At 44.1% G+C, this 22,135-nt stretch overlaps 1 protein-coding gene across 1 annotated transcript in view; it reads right to left on the reverse strand.

Moving 5' to 3' along the window:
- Positions 1 to 6,626: 6,626 nt before the first annotated feature.
- The window catches only part of LOC147105560 (solute carrier organic anion transporter family member 1C1-like), an 85,024-nt gene continuing 69,515 nt past the window's right edge, over positions 6,627 to 22,135 (reverse strand). Inside the window, exons 12-14 of the mRNA XM_086010921.1 lie at positions 16,440 to 16,504; positions 9,904 to 10,021; positions 6,627 to 7,834 (exon numbers count right to left, since the gene is read on the reverse strand). Of these exons, the coding sequence (XP_085867047.1) occupies positions 7,609 to 7,834; positions 9,904 to 10,021; positions 16,440 to 16,504 (409 nt within the window). The 3' untranslated portion in view covers positions 6,627 to 7,608. The remainder of the gene's footprint in view (positions 7,835 to 9,903; positions 10,022 to 16,439; positions 16,505 to 22,135) is intronic.

The raw sequence follows: 22,135 nt of genomic DNA on the forward strand, positions 1-22,135 counted from the left end.
AATTTAACACGAGAAGTGTGACGTGACATTGGTAGGAAGACTGAGGAGAGGCAATATAAACTAAAGGGTACAATTATAACGAGGGTGCAGGAACTGAAAGACCTGGGGGTATGCATACACAAATCTCTGAAGGTGAAAGGACAAGTTGAGAAGACTGTTAAAAAGACAAACGGGATCCTTGGCTTTATAGACAGAGGCATAGAGTACAAAAGCAAGGAAGTTATACTAAATCTTTATAAATCTCTGGTTAGGCCACAGTTACATAGAAACTTAGAAGATAGGAGCAGGAGTAGGCCATTAGGCCCCTCGAGCCTGCTCCGCCATTCAATGCGATCATGGCTGATCATCCAAATTCAGTACCATGTCCCTGCTTTCTCCCCATATCCCTTGATCCCTTTAGCCTTAAGAAATATATCCAACTCCTTCTTGAATATATTTAATGAATTGGCCTCAACTGCCTTCTGTGGTAGAGAATTCCACAGGTTCACCACTCTCTGGGTGAAGAAATTCCTCCTCATTTCTGTCCTAAATGGCTTACTCCTTATCCTTAGACTGTGACCCCTGGTTCTGGACTCCCCGACTATCGGGAACATCCTTCCTGCATCTAGTCTGTCCAGTCCAGTCAGAATTTTATAAGTTTCAATGAGATCCCCTCTCATTCTTCTAAACTCCAGCGAGTATAAGCCCAATTGACCCAATCTCTCCTCATATGTCATTCCTGCCATCCCAGGTATCAGCCTGGTGAATCTTCATTGTCTAGATCATTAATGTATATTGTGAATAGCTGGGGTCCAAGGACCGATCCCTGCGGTACCCCACTAGTCACTGCCTGCCACTCGGAAAAAGAGCCATTTATTCCAACTCTTTGCTTTCTGTCTGCCAACCAGTTCTCTATCCAAGTCAATACCTTGCCCCCAATCCCATGTGCCTTAACTTTACATGCTAATCTCTTATGCGGGACCTTATCGAAAGCCTTTTGAAAGTCCAAATACACCACATCCACTGGTTCTCCCTTATCTATTTTACAAGTTACATCCTCAAAAAATTCCAGTAGATTAGTCAAGCACGATTTACCTTTTGTAAATCCATGTTGACTTTGTCCGATCCTGTCACTGTTTTCCAAGTGCTCTGCTATTACATCTTTTATAATGGACTCTAGCATTTTCCCCACTACCGATGTCAGGCTTACCAGTCTGTAATTCCCCATTTTCTCTCTACCACCTTTTTTGAATAGTGGGGTTACATTAGCTACCCTCCAATCCATGGGCACTGTTCCAGATTCTATCGAATGTTGGAAGATGATCAGCAATGCATCTACTATTTCTAGGGCCACTTCCTTAAGTACCCTAAGATGTAGATTATCAGGCCCTGGGGATTTATCGGCCTTCAATCCCGTCAATTTCCCTAACACCATTTCCCTACAAATACTGATTTCTTTCAGTTCCTCCCTTTCATCAGACCCTATGTTCCCCGACATCTCTAGGAGGCTATTTGTGTCCTCCTTTGTGAAGACAGAACCAAAATATGTATTTAATTGGTCTGCCATTTCTTTGTTCCCCATTATAAAATCCCCTGATTCTGACTGCAAGGGATCTACGCTTGACTTCACCAATCTTTTTCTTTTCACATATCTATAAAAGCTTTTACAATCAGTTTTCATGTTCCCGGCAAGCTTACTCTCATATTCTATTTTCCCCTTCTTAATTAATCCTTTTGTCCTCCTTTGTTGAATCCTAAACTGCTCCCAATCCTCAGGTTTACTGCTTTTTCTGGCCAATTTATATGCTATCCCTAATTTCCCTTGTTAGCCACGGTTGAGTCACCTTTTTTGTTTTATTTTTATGCCAAACTGGGATGAACAAATTCTGTAGTTCATCCATGCAATCTTTGAATGTTTGCCATTGCCTATCCACCGTCAACCCTTTGAGTGACATTCCCCAATCAATCCTACCCAACTCGCGCCTCATACCATCGTAGTTTCTTTTATTTAATTCAGGACCCTAGTCGCTGAGTCAACTATTTCACTCTCCATCTTAATGAAGAATTCTATCATATTATGATCGCTCTGACCCAAGGGGCCTCGTACAACAAGATTGCTAATTAATCCTTTCTCATTACATAATACCCAGTCTAAGTATTGTGTCCAGTTCTGGGCACCACACTTTAGAAGGATGTCAAGGCGTTAGAGAAGGTGCAGGAGAGATTTACTAGAATGGTACCAAGGATGCAGAACTTCAGTTATGTGGAGAGACTGGAGAAGCAGGGGTTGTTCTCCTTGGAGCAGAGAAGGTTAAGGGGGGATTTGATAGAGGTGTTCAAAATCATGAGGGGTTTTGACAAAGTAAATAAGGAGAAACTGATTCCAATGGCAGAAGGGTCAGTAAACAAAGGACAGAGATTTAAGGTGATTGGCAAAAGATCTTCAGTGGCAAAGGGACAGTATTCCAGATATGTGACGGTCTTGGACACGTAAAATGGAATGGGCGGGTGTTAGAGGATTTAGACACAGAATGTTGAATTAACTGGAGGGTGAAGAAGGGGATATGAGCAAGGAAATCAATCCTTGACATGGTGAAGGCCGAGATTAGGGCATTTGTCAGTAGAGAGGGAAAGGTAAGGACACAAATGGGCAATAATCGAGAGATAGAAAAATATCGTCCAACTCTGCAACTGATCTCTGAAATTAGCCAGTATTATTGTATTTTGGATATATTTATAATCACATCCCTGCTATTTGCTGGCCCAGTTTAGCGTTTGCCAGTAACTGCATACATTTTGTTTATTTAACCTTTGTGCAGAAAGCGAAGTATCAGTTACCCAATGAAAAAAGCACAAAATGCAAAAGAGAAAGCAAATTGCACATTGATGTGTGTATTTACTGTGTTTTGGTGAACTTCTGTTCAGTGAACTTTTTCTGTGCCAGTTGCACAGGTTCCCTACTAGTAAGTGCCCCGCACTACTGGAAACTTGTAGCAGGATGACTATATAGCCAAGCACAGAGCTGCAGAAGACACAGAAATCCCATTAACTTAGTATTTGCAACTCATCTCGAGGGATCTGAACCAGTGCCAGGCTCTTGTGAAGCACCTTGGGATGGTTCATTATGTTAAAGGCGCTATATAAATGCAAGTTGTTGTTGCTGTTGTTACGTTGCTAGGGTGAGGTGAAGTAAGGTGGGAGGAAGCTCATGTGGAGCATAAACACCGGCACAGACCAGTTGGGCCGAATGGCCTGTTTCTGTGCTGTAAATTTTATGCAATGTAATATGTAACAATTTCATGAGCATCTCATTAAAATGTTTGAAAAACATGGTCATTACCCATATTTTCCAACTGGAGGAATACCTGCCTCGAGACCTTAATTTCCACCATTTCATCTGGTGATCAGCCTCACTATATAAAAAGCTTTAGGTGTACCAGAAATTATTGCAGCACTCTCACTGTTTCAGCCAGAAGGTCGTGGGTTCAAGTCCCACTCCAGAGACCTGAGTACATAATCCAGGCCGACACGCCAGTGCAGTACTGAGGGAGTGCTGCACTGTCAGGGGTGCCATCTTTTGGATGAGACGATAAGGGAAACACGGATTTTAATCGGTTGAGGGTGATCTAATCGAGATGTTTAAAGTGATATACGAATTCGATGGGGTAGATACAAAGGAACTATTTCCTCTGGTGGGGTAATTCAGAACAAGGGGGCACAAACTTAAAATTAGGGTTAGTTCATTCAGGAGTGAAATCGGGAAGCAATTTTCCATGCAAAGTGCAGTAGAAATGCAGAACTTTCCCCAGAAGGCTAAGGATGCTGCGTCAATTGTAATTTTCAAGACTGAGATTAATAGATTTTTTTGTTAGGTAAGGGTATCAAGGGATATGGATCAAAGGTGGGTAAATGGAGTTAAGTAAAAATCAGCTATAATCTAATTGAAAGGCAGAACAGGCTTGATGGCTGAATGGCCTACACCAATTACTATGGGCTATAAATTTGTTTGCCCCTGAAAACGAGCACGGGGATCAACCTGCGCCCGTTCAAAGTAATGCAGGCAGCATGCTAACTTTGTGCTGCCTGCTGTTTAACATGATTGCGGCGTTCAGCCCAGCTATGAATGCGCTGCTGAGTGGCTGAACACGCAGCAGGGGCCCAAGTTCATGTGAGGCTAGCACCACTTAAAACTAGCCTGCACAACTTAAAGGCAGTCTGCAACTCTTAAAGGGGAGGTGCATTCTGCCTACAGCAGGTCATTCAACTGGCTGGGGAAGAGAATCAGAGCAACAAAAAATAACTAACGATGTCACAACAGGGGAAAGAGCATGCTCCAAGGTCCTCCGATGCAGCACTTGAGACCCTGGTGCAGGAGGTTAATAGGAGGAGAGTGGTTCTCTTTTGACAGGTGCCAGGAGACCATCCAGGCAAATGCAAAAAAGGCAATGGGAGCAGATAGCCGTCGTGGTGAATGCCAGCAGTATAGCCCTGAGGACATGGATGCAGTGCAGCAAGAAGTTTAATGACCTCACACAAGTGGTCAAGGTCAGTGAATTAATCTTCAAATGCCATAGCCCACCATCTGTACCACTAGCCTCATACACTGCTCAACGCACCGTATCCCCATCACTTACCTACCAACAATCTCTACCAAACATGACTCATATCTCCCATTCATAGGTTCACCTCACCCTCACACACTTACCACAGCTTGCACACAGTCAGCTATTCAACCATGACCGGCATATCACCCAAACACATTGCACCACACTCACTGACGCACTTCCCTTTCTCTTGCAGGCCAAGGTGGCTCACAACTGGCGCCAGCAGGACCTAACCAGCAGGGGACAGGCGCGCCTGCATAACCTGACCCCAATGGAGGAGACGGTGCTGGCCATTATTGGGAGGGCCATTGTTGAACCCGTGGCCAGTGGCAGGGTTGAAAGAATACAAGATGATGGTATTCTCATATGCAATCCTCCTTCTCACATCCCACTTCTTCCTCATCCCGCAATTGCTTCTGATTTATAAGCTGCATATGCCCTTAGTGCCTGTCTTTCATGTGCCTTTGCCTGTCCTAGTGCTCCTACGAAGTACTACCCCAGTGGCTGCTGACTTTCAGTGGGGAGACTGTAGATGGCCTTGCAGCCGTTGTCGCCCAGTAGGCACTCTCTGGTTTGTCGTGGTGCCTCAAAGACTGAGGGAACGGCGGACTGGCACAAAAGAAAAGCATCATGACTGCTACTAGGATAGCAGGCATTCACCATCATGATGTGTCGAGCATGGACACACACCAGCTGCACATTCAGTGAGTGGAAACCTTTGCGAGTGCGGTACATCTCAGCATTTATATACGGCGCCCGCAGAGCCACAGGCATGCAGTCGATGGCGTCCTGCACCATGGGGGAAGCCTGGAAAAGCCACATGTACACTCTGTCTTCTCTCTAACCAGAGAGAAGCAGGCGATGTACTCCACTCTCCTGGTATAAAAAGCATCTGTCACCTCTCTTATGCAGCAGTGGACAGCAAACTGTGAGATGTTACAGATGTCCCCTGCTCCAGTCTGGAAGGAGCTCAGCATGCAGCGTTGTCCTTGCCCTGGTGTGAGGCTGCAGGTCTGCCTGCAAGACGTGGCAGAGTTCTGTGAGCACCTCCTTCATAAAACGCAGACACCTCACATAATGCTCCTGGCTCAAGCAGAGGTAAGAGAATTGCTCTCGGAAGATCGCAAGGCCTCGTGCTGAGAGCCCTTCTCCCCCTCTTCCCCCTGCCAGCAGCTTGTCCTCTTCTTTGTTGCCTCTGCTCCATCTCCCTGTCATGCTGCAGGCCAAGGGGGATGACTGGGAGCAAGTGGCCTGACCGGAACCCTTGAAGTCAGAACCAAGGCCTTCTCCACTTGCAGCACCACTCTCGGTCACCTCACCAACTTTAAACAGCTCTAGAAAGCTCCAAACTTACACAGAGCCAGTAGAAATTCTTAGGCAGTCCCTCGGAACCGAGGATGACTTGCTTCCACACTAAAAATTAGTTCTCAGGTGACTGATGAGTCCAATGCGGGACCTACAGTCTCTGTCACAGGTGGGGCAGACGGTGGTTGAAGGGGCAGGTGAGTGGGGCGCTTGGGTTGACGTGCGCTCCTTCTGCTGTTTGCGCTTGGCTTCTGCTTGCTCCCGGCAAAGAGACTCGAGGTGTTTGGTGCCTTATTAACTTCTATTAATAACCCGAGAGTGGTTGCTGGTCCCTTTAAATATTGCTGGTGGGGGTCCTTGCTGCTGAAAGCATGTTCAGCTGTGCGAAGTTAAGACAGGGTGTTAGCGCCAGCATTGAGAATGAAAATGGCAGTGTTGGCATTACGATCTGGCCACTCAACATACTTGTGGCGCACGCTCCTAACCCCGGCCTATCGCCCTCCCCAAAATGGCGTCCGGCGTGGCCCACACTGCAAGTGCGCGCACGGACACTATTTACGGCACAAGATGGCACCCGTAGCGCCAAAAAAAAAAAAATTGGGCGCTATGGGGCTGAATTTTAGCCCCATGTTTCTAAACTACAGGAGCCGATTTAGGAGAGATGCTTTAAACATGTTTTAAACTGAAAATAACTTTTATTTTCTTCCACGGTTTTTGAAAATGGTGGCACAGAAACCATTGCAGGGAAAATATTTTTATTTAGGAATTAAGAGCAGTGCAAAGATAAATATTTAAAACAACAGATCTAAAGCAGCTTCACCATTCCTCCCTCTTCATTCTGTCTGGCAAACGGTTACTGGGCTCTGCCACTAAGAGCTGTTAGAAGGGTGGAATTAGGCTGCAGAGCAGCCACATGTCAGAAGTAGGGCTATCCAATTAGGTGAACCACGAATTTGGATTTATAAGGCGGCGTAAAATGATAATCTGCGATGAGAACCTGCGACGATCCGATTGATCATAAACATTTTTAGCTGGATGAATAAGATCAGTGAATAAGCCAATCTACAGAAATGTTCTGACCCAAAATATGTCAAATTATCAAGACTGCTTGACAGGCATCTCTCGGCTTCACAATGCTACATTGGTCCAAGATTGGTGAGCAAAAGCATTAAAATGGCACATTTTAGAGCCGCCCAAGAGCCTGTACCCAGTGGTTGGGAAACAACGGGGCAAATATTGGGGATCTTCGGCAGTTGCACAAAACGGGTTTGTGGTGAATTTGCCGCCCGTTTTACGCCACGCCCCATTTTCTATGGAAAATAAAATCGTGCACGGTGTAAAAGTGGCAGCTGATTGGCTAAGAGCCCGATTTGCGCTACTGGCGAAGGGAAGATCCCAAATTTCACCCCCACTGCATTCAGGCATCAGATTAAAGTATCGTTTTCAGTTCACAGTTGTCGTTCCACAGACACAACAATTCATTATGAAAAATCAATCTAATAGATGACTTTACTCTGTCCCCACACATTTATTTAAAAGCAGTTAGTTTGATACTTAATATAATTCTTGGAATTTTATTAATATAGATTACTTAGATTTTATAATTAACAAAAATAAAACCTTTCTAACAAACGTTTTGGTTTCTTTTCCTAAAATGTTTGACTCGAAAACAGACGACATTATTACATTTTTTTTTACACTTGGGAATGAAGTCCTTTTTTCAAACATGCGATTCTCTGTCTGGGTCACTGGTGGTTGTTTTGACCGGAAGGTCTCCATTGTCAGACCTATGATCCTTGTCCTGATGAGGCATCATTTCAGAACCACAATTGGATGCCGTGCAGTGGTCCTTGGCTGGGAAATGTTTCTTTACTAGCATCACGACACCAAGAAACAGAAGCAAGCCCATTCCACGCAATCCTGCTTGTAATCCCAGGAAGATATGCCTGCATGGAATGAGAAAAACAATGCATTAAAACTCTAGCTTTCTCTCTCTCATTTAGAGTGGCTCAGCTGGTTAGGGCAGCGTGCCATGAAAATAAGCTCGCTGCTTCGGACTGCCCCAAGGTAACTGGTCTCAGTTGGGTTAGCATGCGCCAAGCGAGCTAGGAAGGGAGAAATTGTCCCCCAGATTCCCCACTCCTGCTTGCTCTCCAATCAGCCCCTGCTGGAAGTTTACGCATTTACAGGCACCCAAGTGAACAAAGGAATGGATGCAGCCGCGATGCTCCCTCGTGGTCGCATAGCCCATCAACGCTCACCGCCTGGGCGTCTACGTGGCGAATGGCCACTCAGATGAGGCACCGGAAGGCTAACCCGTGCTTTTTGAAACCAGAACCCAACAGGAACCAACGTCCTGGGGAAAGAATATTGGTGGAGGGAAAAAATAAAGTTGCAATTTTGCTGTTTGCAAATGTTAATGGGTTAAAAAAACACTAAAAATATGGTAAAGAGGTGGGATGTCTAATTACTTAGACAGGAAGGACCTATGCTGCATCAGCCAAACAGATGGGTTGCAAACCCAACTCTGCTGAATGCCATTTGGACATATCGTTGGAGTCACCCCTCATTGAGGGCAAGGTCTTTGGATCATTTCTAACATATGTTTATGGAAGGTCTCGCACAGCAAGAAGGCCCGGCATAAAGGATGTTATTTAATGGCACCTGGGCAACACTTATTTCAGGACCTATCCTTCATGGGGTATTGCCAAAGATCTCCATTGTGGCAAATGGAGCAGATACGATTGGGTAGATCTCCTGCTTCTGGTGTAGAGCCTCATTAGATGACAAGCACAGGTCACAGAGAGGGTCACAACACTGTAGCACCACTTCTCTGCCCCACACTCCAGTTGACCCATGCTGGGAGCACAGGATCGTGGTATGGACCCTAATGAGTCAAAGTCGCTGCAATGGATAGAAAGGCAGCTGTGTTTTGCATACAGTTATCTGCTACTGGACCAACTTTCATAGGACAGGTTTTGTATTAATAAAGTGCCATTTCTTTATTTGTAGAGGAGGGTAAAGAGTTGCTAATTTAGGTGTCAGCCTTGGCTCAGTTGGTAGCACCTGAGTCAGAAGGCTCTGGGTTCAAGTCCCACTCCAGAGACTTGAGCATATAATCCAGGCCACCACTCCAGTGCAGTGCTGAGGGAGTGCCGCACTGTCTTTCAGAAGAGATGTGTAACCGAGGCCCCGTCTGCCCTCTCAGGTGGATGCAAAAGATCCCATGGCACTATTTTGAAGAGCGGGGGAGTTATTCCCGATATCCAGGCCAATATTTATCCCTCAACCAACATCACTAAAAAACAGATTATCTGATTTTTTATTTCATTGCTGTTTGTGGGAGCTTGCTGTGTGCAAATTGGCAGCCGTGTTTCCCTACATTACAACAGTGTCTACACGCCAAAAGTACTTAATTGGCTGTAAAGTGCTTTGGGACGTCCTGAGGTCATGAAAGGCGATATTGTGGCGGAGCCACCAAAGGACTCAGATCGTTTGTATATAATTCCTTTAACAACATGTTAGCTACAGCCTGAGTCTGTATCTTTATTTATACTGTTTAACTGTACAGAGCGTGGTTACTTTAACAGCGCGGATAAAACGTGATGACGTCACGCCGTTCATCACATGATCCCCCACTGGCGGGAAAAATGTGATGACATCATGACGTCAGCCACGGGACCACCCTAGCAGTCCTCGTGGAGCCTCTGGAGAGAGCAGACCTACATTCAATGTTATCCTGCAGTTTCTTGTTAAAACCTGTTTGTTTCATTAAAGTTTGTTTTGTTTGACCGCCTGAGTAGAACTCAGTCTTTTTGTTAGGGACCCACGTTCCTACAATATATAAATACAAGTCTCTCTTTCTATCTAATATACCCAGTTGGAGGGCAGGTTATACCTTCTGATTTCACCTTATTGAATTCATGCCCCATGCTCTCAATTCCTTACTTTAAAACTTCTAGTTCATTTCACTCCTTGCATCAACCATTGCACGGAGTCAACAAACACATCTTACCTGAAAGCACCCGAGTCGTACATCCTGCAGGCCCCTCGCCCCCCACATTTTTTGGTTCCCCATTTCAGACACGTTGTGTCTATCAAAGCTCCAAAGTAAACAGGAGCGGGAATTCCAGCTGGAAGAGAAAGCTCTTGTCAATAGTTATTCCAGCCTTATCCTACAACCATTTACACAATTATGTTAAACTGCTTCATTTTCATAATCACAGAATCATATTATCCCAGTGCACAGCTCTGTTCAGTCCAGTCATTGGTTATTTTTAGAAGCACATTTAAAATGTAAACAGAATATCTTGCCGTTAAACATGATTTATTTTTCACCTCGAGGGAAAAGGGAACATTCAGCCATGTCAATTTCAGTCAATGTCTCTTTTTTCCTCCCACTCCGACGATCTTGAAAAGTACAGACCACAAATTGAATCATCCCCTTTGCTGCTTGCACGTTATTTTGTTTACAGATAACGTTAGCTAAACTTCAGGACTTTAGCGTCTTAAAATCTATACATGGGGAAAGGATGGGCACATGGGATTAGGACTACTGCTTGTGCTGAGCATAAAGACCAACACGGGCTGATTGGGCCCAACGACCTCCTTCTTTCCGTGTTGTAATTTCTACGCAGCAGCACAGAGTTACACTGTTGGCTCCGCACCACTCTGATTAAAAGGGGGCAGAGCTCAGCCCCTGCCTGTAAACTCAAGTATGCAGAGCTCTGCTCAACAGCATTCAATTTTCAAACTGGAGAGTCGGTAGTTTGCTAAAGTTACAAAATAGATGATAAAAAAAGGTCCCGAAGGGCCACTGGGAACATTTTAAAAGTTGCTTGCATTGGATCTAATTGTACTGAGGTCAACACGAAGCAGAAGTGTGCATTGCACGATTACCTCGGAGTGATTTTACACCATCTCTCAAATGGAATCGGGTTGCATTCTCTCAAGTTGCCCTGATGATTCCTTACAGATTCAGGTTGAACCATTGCAAAAATCTGCACTATTACTGGTTCATAAACCTCGCACACCAATTCATTCATGGGCATTGCAAGGTATATTGACTGCGTGTAACACTCGTTCTGATCTCATGGAGCCACAGACCAACCAGGGCAGTAAAGGTGGGTGTAAGGGGCCTCCCCTAATGCCACTCTTCATTGCCTGTTCGCAGGTGCCTAGGACATCCTGTGTACTGTGGCTGATATTGAATGGTCAGTGAAGTAAGGAAGCAGCTTAAACCAGTATCTGTCCACTGCATGAAGCAGAGTACATACATCAGTACACTGCCTGTCTAACCGCTTAACCTTCATCTTCGCCTTCTCTTTTAACTTTGGTTTTAGTTTGGATACTGGAAAAACTCCCACTGCATGTTTCCTGCTTTTTTTGCTGAATGTTTTATTAAGTTGTTTCGCTTCCTATTCATTGTTCCTTTCCATCTTAGGCCCCTCACTCGGTCTTTTACCTCTCTTTGTTTATCTTCTCTTTCTATTATTTCTGTCTTTGACCTTTCTTTTGCTTTGTTTTCGTCCGTCCTTGGCTTGGTGTCTCTCCTCCCTCTATCCCTGAAGCTTGGATCTTCCAGGACCAAAAGGTTGACTGGCTCTACAGCATTGAAGAGTCACCATTTTGAGAAGAATAAATAATAGCACCAAGGCACAGCATGGCTTAGGACTTTCCTGCTCATTCCCTGTTAACAAGAAGCTCTGTGGATCTGACCGTGATCAACAACCTTCAAACAATACAGCTTTAAATTACATTTTGGATGTTTTTTTAAAAACTAGCTCTTGCTGTATCCAGCATTACTTTTGCAAGCCGCTACATTTCAAATTTACAACACCCTTACCTCATAGCTTCTAAGCTAACTTCAAATTTTAAATCATCATTCTTGTGTTTAAATCCCTCCATGGCCTTGCCCCTCTCTATCTCTGTAACCTCCTCCTGCCCTACAACCCTCCGAGAAATCTGCACTCCTCTGACTTTGGTCTTTTGTACATCCCCAATTTCCTTCGCCCCACCATTGGCGGTCGTGCCTTCAGCTGTCTAGGCTCCAAGCTCTTGAATTCCCTCCCTATACCTCTCTGCCTCTCCCTCCTCCTTTAGGACAATCCTTAAAACCTACCTCTTTGGCTAAGCTCCTATTATCTCCTTATGTGGCTCGGTGTCAATTTTTGTCTGGTAACACTCCTGTGAAATGGCTTGGGATGTTTTACTATGTTAAAGATGCTATATAAATGCAAGTTATTCTTGACCTATATTAAATTAGTTTGTTTAACTGGGAAAACTAGGCTGCAGTATCCTTTAGGCTATCCTGGGATGAAGGCAAATGGTATGTTGGCCTTCGTAGCAAGAGGGTTCGAGTACAGGAACAAGGATGTCTTGCTGCAGTTGTACAGGGCCTTGGTGAGACCGCACCTTGAGTATTGTGTGCAGTTTTGGTCACCTTATCTGAGGAAAGATGTTCTTGCCATGGAAGGAGTGCAGCGAAGATTCACCAGGCTGATACCTGGGATGGCAGGAATGACGTATGAGGAGAGATTGGCTTATACTCACTGGAGTTTAGAAGATTGAGAGGGGATCTCATTGAAACCTATAAAATTCTGTCAGGCCTGGACAGACTAGATGCAGGAAGGATGTTCCTGATGGCCGGGGAATCCAGAACCAGGGGTCACAGTCTAAGGATAAGGGGTAAGCCATTTAGGACTGAGATGAGGAGGAATTTCTTCACCCAGAGTGGTGAACCTGTGGAATTCTCTGCCACAGAGGGCGGTGGAGGCCAGTTCATTAAATATATTCAAGAAGGAGTTGGATATATTTCTTAAGGCTAAAGGGATCAAGGGATATGGGGAGAAGGCAGGGACAGGGTACTGAATTTGGATGATCATGGTTCTGTTCATGGTTCCAACACCATCATCAAGTTTGCGGATGATACCACGGTAGTAGGCCAGGTCACCAACAATGATGAGTCAGCCTACAGGGAGGAGGTCCAGCATCTCGTGAAGTGGTGCGCCGATAACAACCTGGCTCTTAACATCAAGAAAACCAAAGAAATCATTGTGGACTTCAGGAAGTCTAAAGGCGGAAGTCACACCCACATCCACATCAATGGGGCTGTGGTGGAAAGGGTGGACAGCTTTAAGTTCCTCGGAGTCCACATCACGGAAGGCCTCTCCTGGTCCCTCAATACCTCCTCTCTGGTGAAGAAGGCCCAGCAGCGCCTATATTTCCTAAGGAGACTGAAGGGATGTAACCTGTCACCCCTGATCCTCTCTAACTTTTACCGCTGCACAATAGAGAGCATCCTGACAAACTGTATCACAGTATGGTATGGCAGCTGTAGCTACTATGACCGGAAAGCCCTGCAGCGGGTAGTCAAAACTGCCCAACGCATTACCAGCACCCAGCTACCGACCATAGAGCACATATACCAGAAACGCTGTTTACGGAGGTCACGGTCCATCATCAAAGACCCTACCCACCCCAGCCACAGTCTGTTTGCCCTCCTGCCATCTGGGAGACGCTACAGATGCATTCGCACCCGTACGACCAGATTTAGGAACAGCTTCTTTCCCAGGGCTGTCATCCTACTGAACTCCACAAATAAACTCTAAAGCCTGCACATCTGCCAATGCACTTTATTAAGCTTGGGCCAGAAATTCCAGAACGGGGCTTGCAGCGCGTGCAAGCCCCGTATTTGCACTTACCCCGCGCTCCTGCCGATCAGCTCCAGGGACGCCTGCACTTCCAGAAACTGAAACAAGAATCCCGGGCAGCGTATGATGTCACGCCGCCCAGGAGTGCAGCCAGCGCGGACCCAGGAGCGTGCAGTGTAAGTGAGACACGCCCCTTGAGGTCTCAGTTTCACTGGACACGCCCCCAATGTTTCTGTCAAGCTGCTTTGCTTTTTTACATGCAAAGCAGCAGTTTAAATAGGTTTTTGGAAGTTTTTTCAAGATTTTGGTAACTTTTATAACATTTTTAAAATGTTTACATTATTTTGAGTAATCTGAAGTAGTTTTAAAGAGAATTAAAGCAATTTAAAGACTTTTAAAAGCCCTAAAAGAATTTTTTTAATTCCATTTATTTATTTAGCAATGTCGTCGTCATACGTGTCTTCACACTGTTCCCTTTGGGGAACTGTATGAAGTGGTGGAAGGATTTATGGCCGTGATTAACGCTCATTCCGTGACCGTAACCATCTTTGAACCAGCCATTAGGGCGGTTAGTCCTATGGCAGGAGGGTTTTACGGGCTCCCACAAGCTATACAAGGAGGGGGGGCCACCCACACCCACGGACGCAAATATCCCACTGGATGTCAACCCAGAATTTAGAGCCGGAGCTCCGACTCCACTTGCCGGGACTGTCTGGAGCGGGGTTCGAAACCCTACCCTGATCTGGCCCAGCGGCGGGGATCCTACCGCTATGACAAACGCCCAATCCGATTAGCAACGTGAAATGGCAGCATAGGGCTCCAGTCATGGGGAGGGAAAAGGCGCAGGAAACGTATGGGTGTCACCTTTTGTGCGGAGTGGGCCTTTTGCGTAGCAGTAAGCATCCCCTCCGCTGGGCCAGAAGGAGTAGGGTTTTGAACCCCACTCCAGACAGTCCCGGCAAGTGGAGTCGGAGCTCCAACTTTAAATTCTGGGTGGACATCCAGCGGGATACTTGCGTCCGTGGGTGTTGGTGGCCCCCCCCCCCTCAGATGGGTTGTGGGAGCCCGTAAAACCCTCCCGCCATAGGACTAACCACCGTAATGGCTGGTTCAAAGATGGTTACGGTCACGGAATGAGCGTTAATCACGGCCATAAATCCTTCCACCACTTCATACAGTTCCCCAAAGGGAACAGTGTGAGGATACGTCCGATGATGACCTCTTGCGCAATGCACCTCCTTGGACCCTCAGTCGCAGATGCGAGGGGGCAAGTCGTGCAAGTGTTAAATTTTTTATTTTATTGACATGTAAAATGTTGGCCCAATAATTCCCTTCCAAATGCGCTAGTACGGTCGGGGTACTTACGCATCTGGCCGGATGAAATGCCGGTTTTCAGCATGCACAGTGCATGTGGGGAAAACCGGCATTTCCTGTCCTCTGAACGAAGGGGTTCAGAGGCAGAACGCGTGCGACTGCACATGCAGCGCGTGCGCAGTATAATTCGCTGCTTTCATTAATGCTTTCAGTGAGGACCAGTCATTACAACTTACACATGAAAAAAGCATGGGTACAGTTGCTACAGAGGCTGCGGAGGAAGATATTTCTTATCGTGGAGCTTCTGAAAGTATGTATGTCTGTATATATTCCTTTGCGTGTTATGTATATATTCCTTTACTTATGTGTATGAATGTATTATTTAATTATGAATTTCAGAGAAAGTAACTTATTGGAAAATCATAATTAAAAACATACATTCATAGTAAAGGAATATAAAACATACATACATATACGTAAAGGAATATATGTGGACATACATACATAGCTCATTCTCACATTCCATTCACACAGCCACAATTGCTCCTTCTACCTACCGTTCTGAAAACCCTTTAAAAAAAAAAAAAAATTTTAACTTTAAAACTTACTTAAAATTTCTTAAAATAACTTCCCTCCCTTTCCCAAACAAAAATATTGCATTTCAAAAGCTCCACGATAAAATATATCTTCCTCCGCAGCCAATGAACCACTTTACACTTGCTTTTTTTCAGTGTAACTTCTAAGGACTTAACCTCACGGATTTCATGAATGAAATCCACGAAGTTCACTGCGCAAGCGCTGCCTGTGCAGTCGCACGCGCTCGAGGTCTGGAAATGCCGGCGTTCCCCGCATGCGCTGTTCATGCTGAACGCCGGCATTTCCAACGGCCAGAAGCGTGAGTAAGCCGACCGTACTCACGCCTCTGGCCTGGAATTTCTGGCCTGTTATGTTTATGTTAATGTATTACAAGCCAAATGTATGTTGAATGTTTAAATGTCTTAATCTAAATGTACACTCTCGGGAGCCGCAAGCCTACATTTCGTTGTACTGCACTTGTGCACTAACAATGACAATAAAAGTTGATTTGATTTGATTTGATTTTGATGATCTCATTGAATGGCAGAGCAGGCTCGAGGGACTGAATGGCCTACTCCTGCTCCTATCTTCTATGTTTCTATGTATCTCCACTGGTTGTACTGCATTCGTGGCATCGTAAATGGCGAGGACCCCAAAAGGCTGTGGGTGCTGGGACAATTGAAGCTTTCAAGACTGAGATCGATACATTTTTGTTGGGTAACGTTATCAAGGGGTATGGCGCTAAAGCTGGTAAATGGGGTTGAGGTACAGATCAGCCGTGATTTAATTGAATGGTGGAGCAGGCTTGAGGGGCTGAATGGCCCACTCCCGTTCCCATGTTCCTATTTCCCCAGTTGCCATTTTTAGCAAAATCGTTAAGAAGGCATTAAAGATTTTTCTGGAAACAAGATGAGAGAGGAAATTGCCTCAACCAGATCTTCCCCTTCCCCCAGTTATTGGGACAAACTTTTTTTTAAATTTATCAATAAAGGAAAATGAATTGACTCACCAAGTGTTCTTGCTACCAAGGTGTGGATACCTATTGCCAGTGATTTCAGCTCCGGCTCATTGCACCTAATGACAATGAGAAACATTGCTGTCAATATCGAGGCAAATGCATGAAAGAAATATGAGTGTAGCGTATCTTACCGACCAACACTCTGTTCACAGTAGCACTATATTGGGCAAGGGCGGAGGATGGGTGGGTTGAATGCAGGAACACTATTTATACAATATCATAAAGAGCTTGCATTCTGCTTAATTTAGAGGACAACCAATATTGGTGAATGACCATGCTAAACTATAGATTGATTGTGAAAAGAAAACTCCACAAAATATAATTGACTGGAGACAGGGAAGATAGTACAAGGTTCAAAACTCTACAGTTATTTTAAAAAAAGAGATTCTACAATTAATAAGTTAAACACAGCATGCATGCTAGACTTTCCTCCGTGTATCACACGAGGAGTAATTTTGCCAAGCAAGGCTCCTATAATGGAGGTTTGTTAGCATGGGTCACAGAATTGACTCTACAGTGTTACAGCGCTAGGTCTAATGACCTCCCATCTGATCCATCTGATTGAGGAGCAAAATCTCACAAAATTCCCCTTACAACCTAAATCGTGAGCATCAGAAGCTGATAGGCGATGAATTTAAATAGTGTAAGGATCAGGGTGCACAATGGACAGCCTTAATAATAGAACACTTGTCAAAATTGAAATTCATGGACTCTTTAAAGCTCCTTGATTTTTTGCCAACCAGTGAGTCAGGGAGCTGCAATGAACATTTAACTCTGTGACTCAATATAAACAGAAACTTAAACTATCTTTTTTTCAATTTGTCATCAACCACTGCATAAATTGCACAGAGGGTAAGTACAGTACCACTGGTGTAGGCTATCTGAATGGATTAGGTTTACAGCCGTGTGTAGAGTGACAGGTCATGTCAAGTGCCCTCTACAACTGCTGTGATTATTCTGAGCAATGATGAAATGTACTGGGTCCCAAATTAATGATTTAATTTGAACCATTCATTTTAATTTGGCCTCTTGTGCATCCCGAAAACCCTTTGCTCCACCACTGGCGGCCGTGCCTTCAGCCACCTAGGCCTCAAGCGCTGCAATTCCCTCCCTAAACCTCTCCACCTCCCTCGCTTCCTTGAAAGACCCTCCTTAAAGCCCAACTCTTTCACCAAGCTTTTAGCCACCCCTCCCAATATCTCCATCTTGGGATCGGAGTCGATCTTTGTCGGATTTCTGTGAGGTGCCTTGGGACTTTTTTCTACATTGAAGTTGCTATATAAATGTAAGTTGTTGTTCTTAAGGAGGTAGTCAGTTTAGCAAGAGCTCAGAGCGAGAGAACTGCATCGTTGAGGAATGTATATTTATATACTGTAAGCACGGGCTCCAGGTGGCACCATTTCTGCAACGTAGAGGTAAATCTGGATGAGGGCGACATCTTGGTGAAGCACATGGAAATGTGGGATTAACTCAGACTGTCAACAGACTGTGATACTCCAGGAGTGGTGGGCCAGTTTTGGAGGTACAATCACACTCTTGGCACACAGCCCAACACAAAATAAGTTCACTATTGAACAATTAGGCCACAGCAGCCCAGAGGTGTCACGAGTTCCAATACCACAATGGCAAATTATGAAATGGAATTCATTAACTCTGGTCATTTTTGGAGCTAGCACCAGAAAATAACCACAAAAGCTGTCGGGTTGGTATAAAAACCCAACTGGTTGACGCATGTCCTTCAGGGAAGGGAACCTGCCACCTCTATCAGAACTGGCTCTGGGATGAACAATTACTACTGCCTTGACAGTGTCAGCAAAATGCCAAGAACAAGTAACAAAAAATATTTTAAAAACTCAGCTTTAGATTGTAGAGTCACTAGAAAACATAGATTGTGTTGTAATCAGCCTACCAGTGACTTACAAGACAGGAATTCATATACAGTCCCCACCACTAGGGAGCGCGTTGGTCTTAACACGATTATCCCGTGGACAGTAAAAGCACAAAATGTTGAATAAAGACTGTCAGCAGCCAGTGTAGCTTTCAGCTCCATGTTGTTCATTCTAAAGAGAGGGTCACAGTACTTGGCAGATGATGGAGAAAAAGACAAAGACATCATACAGCCCCAGCGATGTCGAGCTCTTGCATGTAATCCCATCACTCAGGCACTATTTCACCCAGCTTCCCAGACAAACAGTGGCACTGCAATACTGACACACCCAGGTGAATAGTTAATGCTACAAACCAAAAGATATTTAATAAACACTTCAATTTGCTTGAAATTAGTGGAGCTTTTAAAACACTTTAAGATGATAATTGAAAAGGACCAGGGTCCTTTTGATGAAAACCAGGGTAATAGGTTGGCGAAAAGCTGATTTTGAGGGGCTGAGAATAGAACTTGGGAAAATAAAAAGGGCAACAATATTGGCAAACAATGATGTAGAACAGCAATGGGAAACATTTAAAACGGTGTTCAACAGAGTGCAGGAAAAATATATTCTGCTATAAGGAAAGAACAAACTAAACACTAATGAGACTCCATGGATGAATAAAGCCATAAGGGAACAATTGAGGGTAAGGAAAGAGGCATACATTAAGTACATAGACAGCAGGGGAGTGCATGATAAGGGAGAATACGAAAAGATCAGGAGAGAAGTCAAAAAAAATTAGGAAGGCAAAGAAGATCTCTGAAATTAAATTATCAAGGAACATAAAAAATAGTAAAATATTTTACAGGCACATCAATAAAAAAAGGAAGGTTGGGATGGGAATAGGGCCATTAAGGGATAGACAGGGTAATACCACAGGTAACGATAGAGAGTTGGCAGAAATATTAAATAATTGTTTTGCTTGAGTATTTACCAGGGAGATAGAACAGGTGGACATGACACTGGATGATGAGATTAGTAATGAGTTAAGTGCATTTAAAATAAAAAAGGGGATATATTAAATAAACTGATCAAACTCAGAGGATAAAATCCCTGGTCTGGATGGATTGCATCTACGCATTTTAAAAGAATTTAGGGAAGAGATAGCATTACTACACATATTTAATAATGATAGAAAAAGGTGTAGTGCCAGAGGACTGGCAGGTAGCTAATGTAATACCTATAATTAAGAAGGGGGACAGAACATGTCCAGGGAATTATAGACCAGTCAGCTTAACATCGGTGGTAGGAAAAATAATGGAATCCTTACTAAAGGAGAAAACAGAAGAACATCTAGAAACCAAAAATATAATAATGAATAGTCAGCATAGATTTCAAATGGGAAAGTCTTGCTTGATCAACCTCATTGAATTTTTTGAAGAGGTAACAGAGAGAGTAGACAATGGTAATGCAGTAGATGTAATTTATCTAGATTTTCGAAAGGCCTTCGATAAGGTACCCCATAATAGGCAAGGTCAGAGGATGCGGAGTCAGGGAACAAGTAGCAGAATGGATAGCTAACTGGCTTCAAGACAGAAAGCAGAGAGTAGGGTTAAAATGTAGCTATTCACAGTGGCAGAAGGTGGGTAGTGGTGCTCCACAAGGATCAGTGCTGGGACCACTGTTGTTCACAATTTACATTATCGATTTAGACTTTGGAATCAAAAACACAATTTCTAAATTTGGAGATGACACCAAATTGGGGGGGATAGTCAATACTGAGGAGGACTGCAACAAATTACAGGAGGATATTAATAAACTTGCAGAATTGGCATATAATTGGCAAATGAAGTTCAATATAGATAAATGTGAGGTATTACATTTTGGTAGGAAGAATAGGGAGGTCACTTATTACTTGGAGGGTGCGAGTCTAGGTGGGGTAGAGGAACAAAGGGATCTCGGAGTACAAATACACAAAATCACTAAAAGTTGCGACAAGGCCATTAAAAAAACAAACCAAGCACTGGGGTTTATTTCTAGAGGGATAGAATTGAAAAGTAGGGAAGTTATGCTAAACCTGTATCGAACCTTGGTTAGTCCACACTTAAGAGTACTGCATATAGTTCTAGTGGCCATATTATGAAAAGGATATAGAGGCATTGGAGAGGGTGCAGACAAGATTTACAAGGATGATACCAGAAATGCGAGGGTATCCATATCAGGAAAGGATGAACAGGCTGGGTCTCGTTTCTTTAAACAAAAGGCTGAGGGCTGACCTAATAGAGGTCTTTAAAATTATGGAAGGGTTTGATTGAGTGGATACAGAGAGAATGTTTCCACTTGTGGGGAAGAGCATAACTAGAGGCTATCAATATAAGATAGTCACCAAGAAATCCAATAGGGAATTCAGAATAAACTTCTTTACCCAAAGAGTGGTGAGAATGTGGAACTTGTTACCACAGGGAGTGGTTGAAGCGAATTATAGTAATCTGGGATGTAATGTTTAAGTTATCCACCAGATGGAGCCAAATGTTAAGGGTCCACATTCACCAGTTTTTAAGGTAATGGGTCATGTATTTAATGTCCTGGTACACCAGTTTATACGGTAATGTGGCACTGCATTATGGGTATGACTCAGAGGTGAATCCTCCATCTTGCCATCGTGCAGTAAGAATTGTTTGCTTTGCTTGCAGTCTGTAAGAGATGTTTCTCTGCTACACCATGTAATTAAACAGTTGGGTTTTGTTCCTAATTTTCTCTCAGTTTCTGACCTTACCACTCGGATATCACATATTGGCGACAAGGATCAACAGATCACATCGTGATGGAGAAAAAAAATAAAAGAGCACTGAATAACGGATCGTGGCTGCTACGGTAGGAAAGATCTCTGCTCTTGATGTTCAGACGCAGACCTGGGATGAATACTGCGAGTTGCTGATGCATTTCTTTGAAGCAAATGATATAGATGATGTCGGAAAAAGGAGAGCTATTTTGCTCACTTCCGTGGGAAGTCAGACATATAGTTTAATGAGAAACTTATGCAGTCCTGAAAAGCCTGGGGACCGATCATTTGCTAACTTAGTGGCCTTGCTGAAGGACCATTTAAATCCCAGACCGAGTGAGATTTTACAGCGTTTCAAATTTAATTCGCGGAACAGAAAGCCGGGAGAGACTGTATTGGATTATTTAGCAGTGTTGAGGAAATTGGCACACGATTGCAATTACGGCAACAACCTGAAAGACATGCTGAGAGATAGGCTAGTTTGTGGGATAATGGATGATCGAATGCAGCGGAGATTATTGTCCGAGACTGGGCTTATGTATGAAAAAGCATTGGAACTTGCTCAAGCCATAGAGACAGTGAACCAAGATGTAAAAGAAATACAAGGTTCAGACTGGGCTACTACAAAGCAAGTTGCAGGTCAAGTTGTTGTGCACAAGTTAAATATGCGTCAGAAACCACAACGTGAGCATGTAAAGGCATGTTATAGATGCAATGGCGATCACCTGGCAAGGGAATGCAGGTTTCTGGAGGAAAAGTGCCACAAGTGTGGGAAAAAAGGGCACATTAAACGTGCATGCAGGGCAAAAGCAACCGTGGAGGAATACAAACCAAAAGGGGGAGGAAAGCAAAACCTAGGAAGAGAAGTGAAAAAACAGGGAGCACATCACATCAGCGCAGAAGCTGAGAAAGAAGACGACATGTTCATAATGCATAGTATGGTAGAGAACATTCAAAAAGTGGATCCTATCACTTTGCAACTGACAGTAAATGACTCTAAGGTCAACTTTGAAGTGGATACAGGATGCGGTGTGACCATA

The sequence above is a fragment of the Somniosus microcephalus genome, chromosome 17, assembly GCF_052327205.1.
Source record: "Somniosus microcephalus isolate GS21.2 chromosome 17, FLI_Smic_1.0, whole genome shotgun sequence".
Classification (NCBI taxonomy): domain Eukaryota; kingdom Metazoa; phylum Chordata; class Chondrichthyes; order Squaliformes; family Somniosidae; genus Somniosus; species Somniosus microcephalus.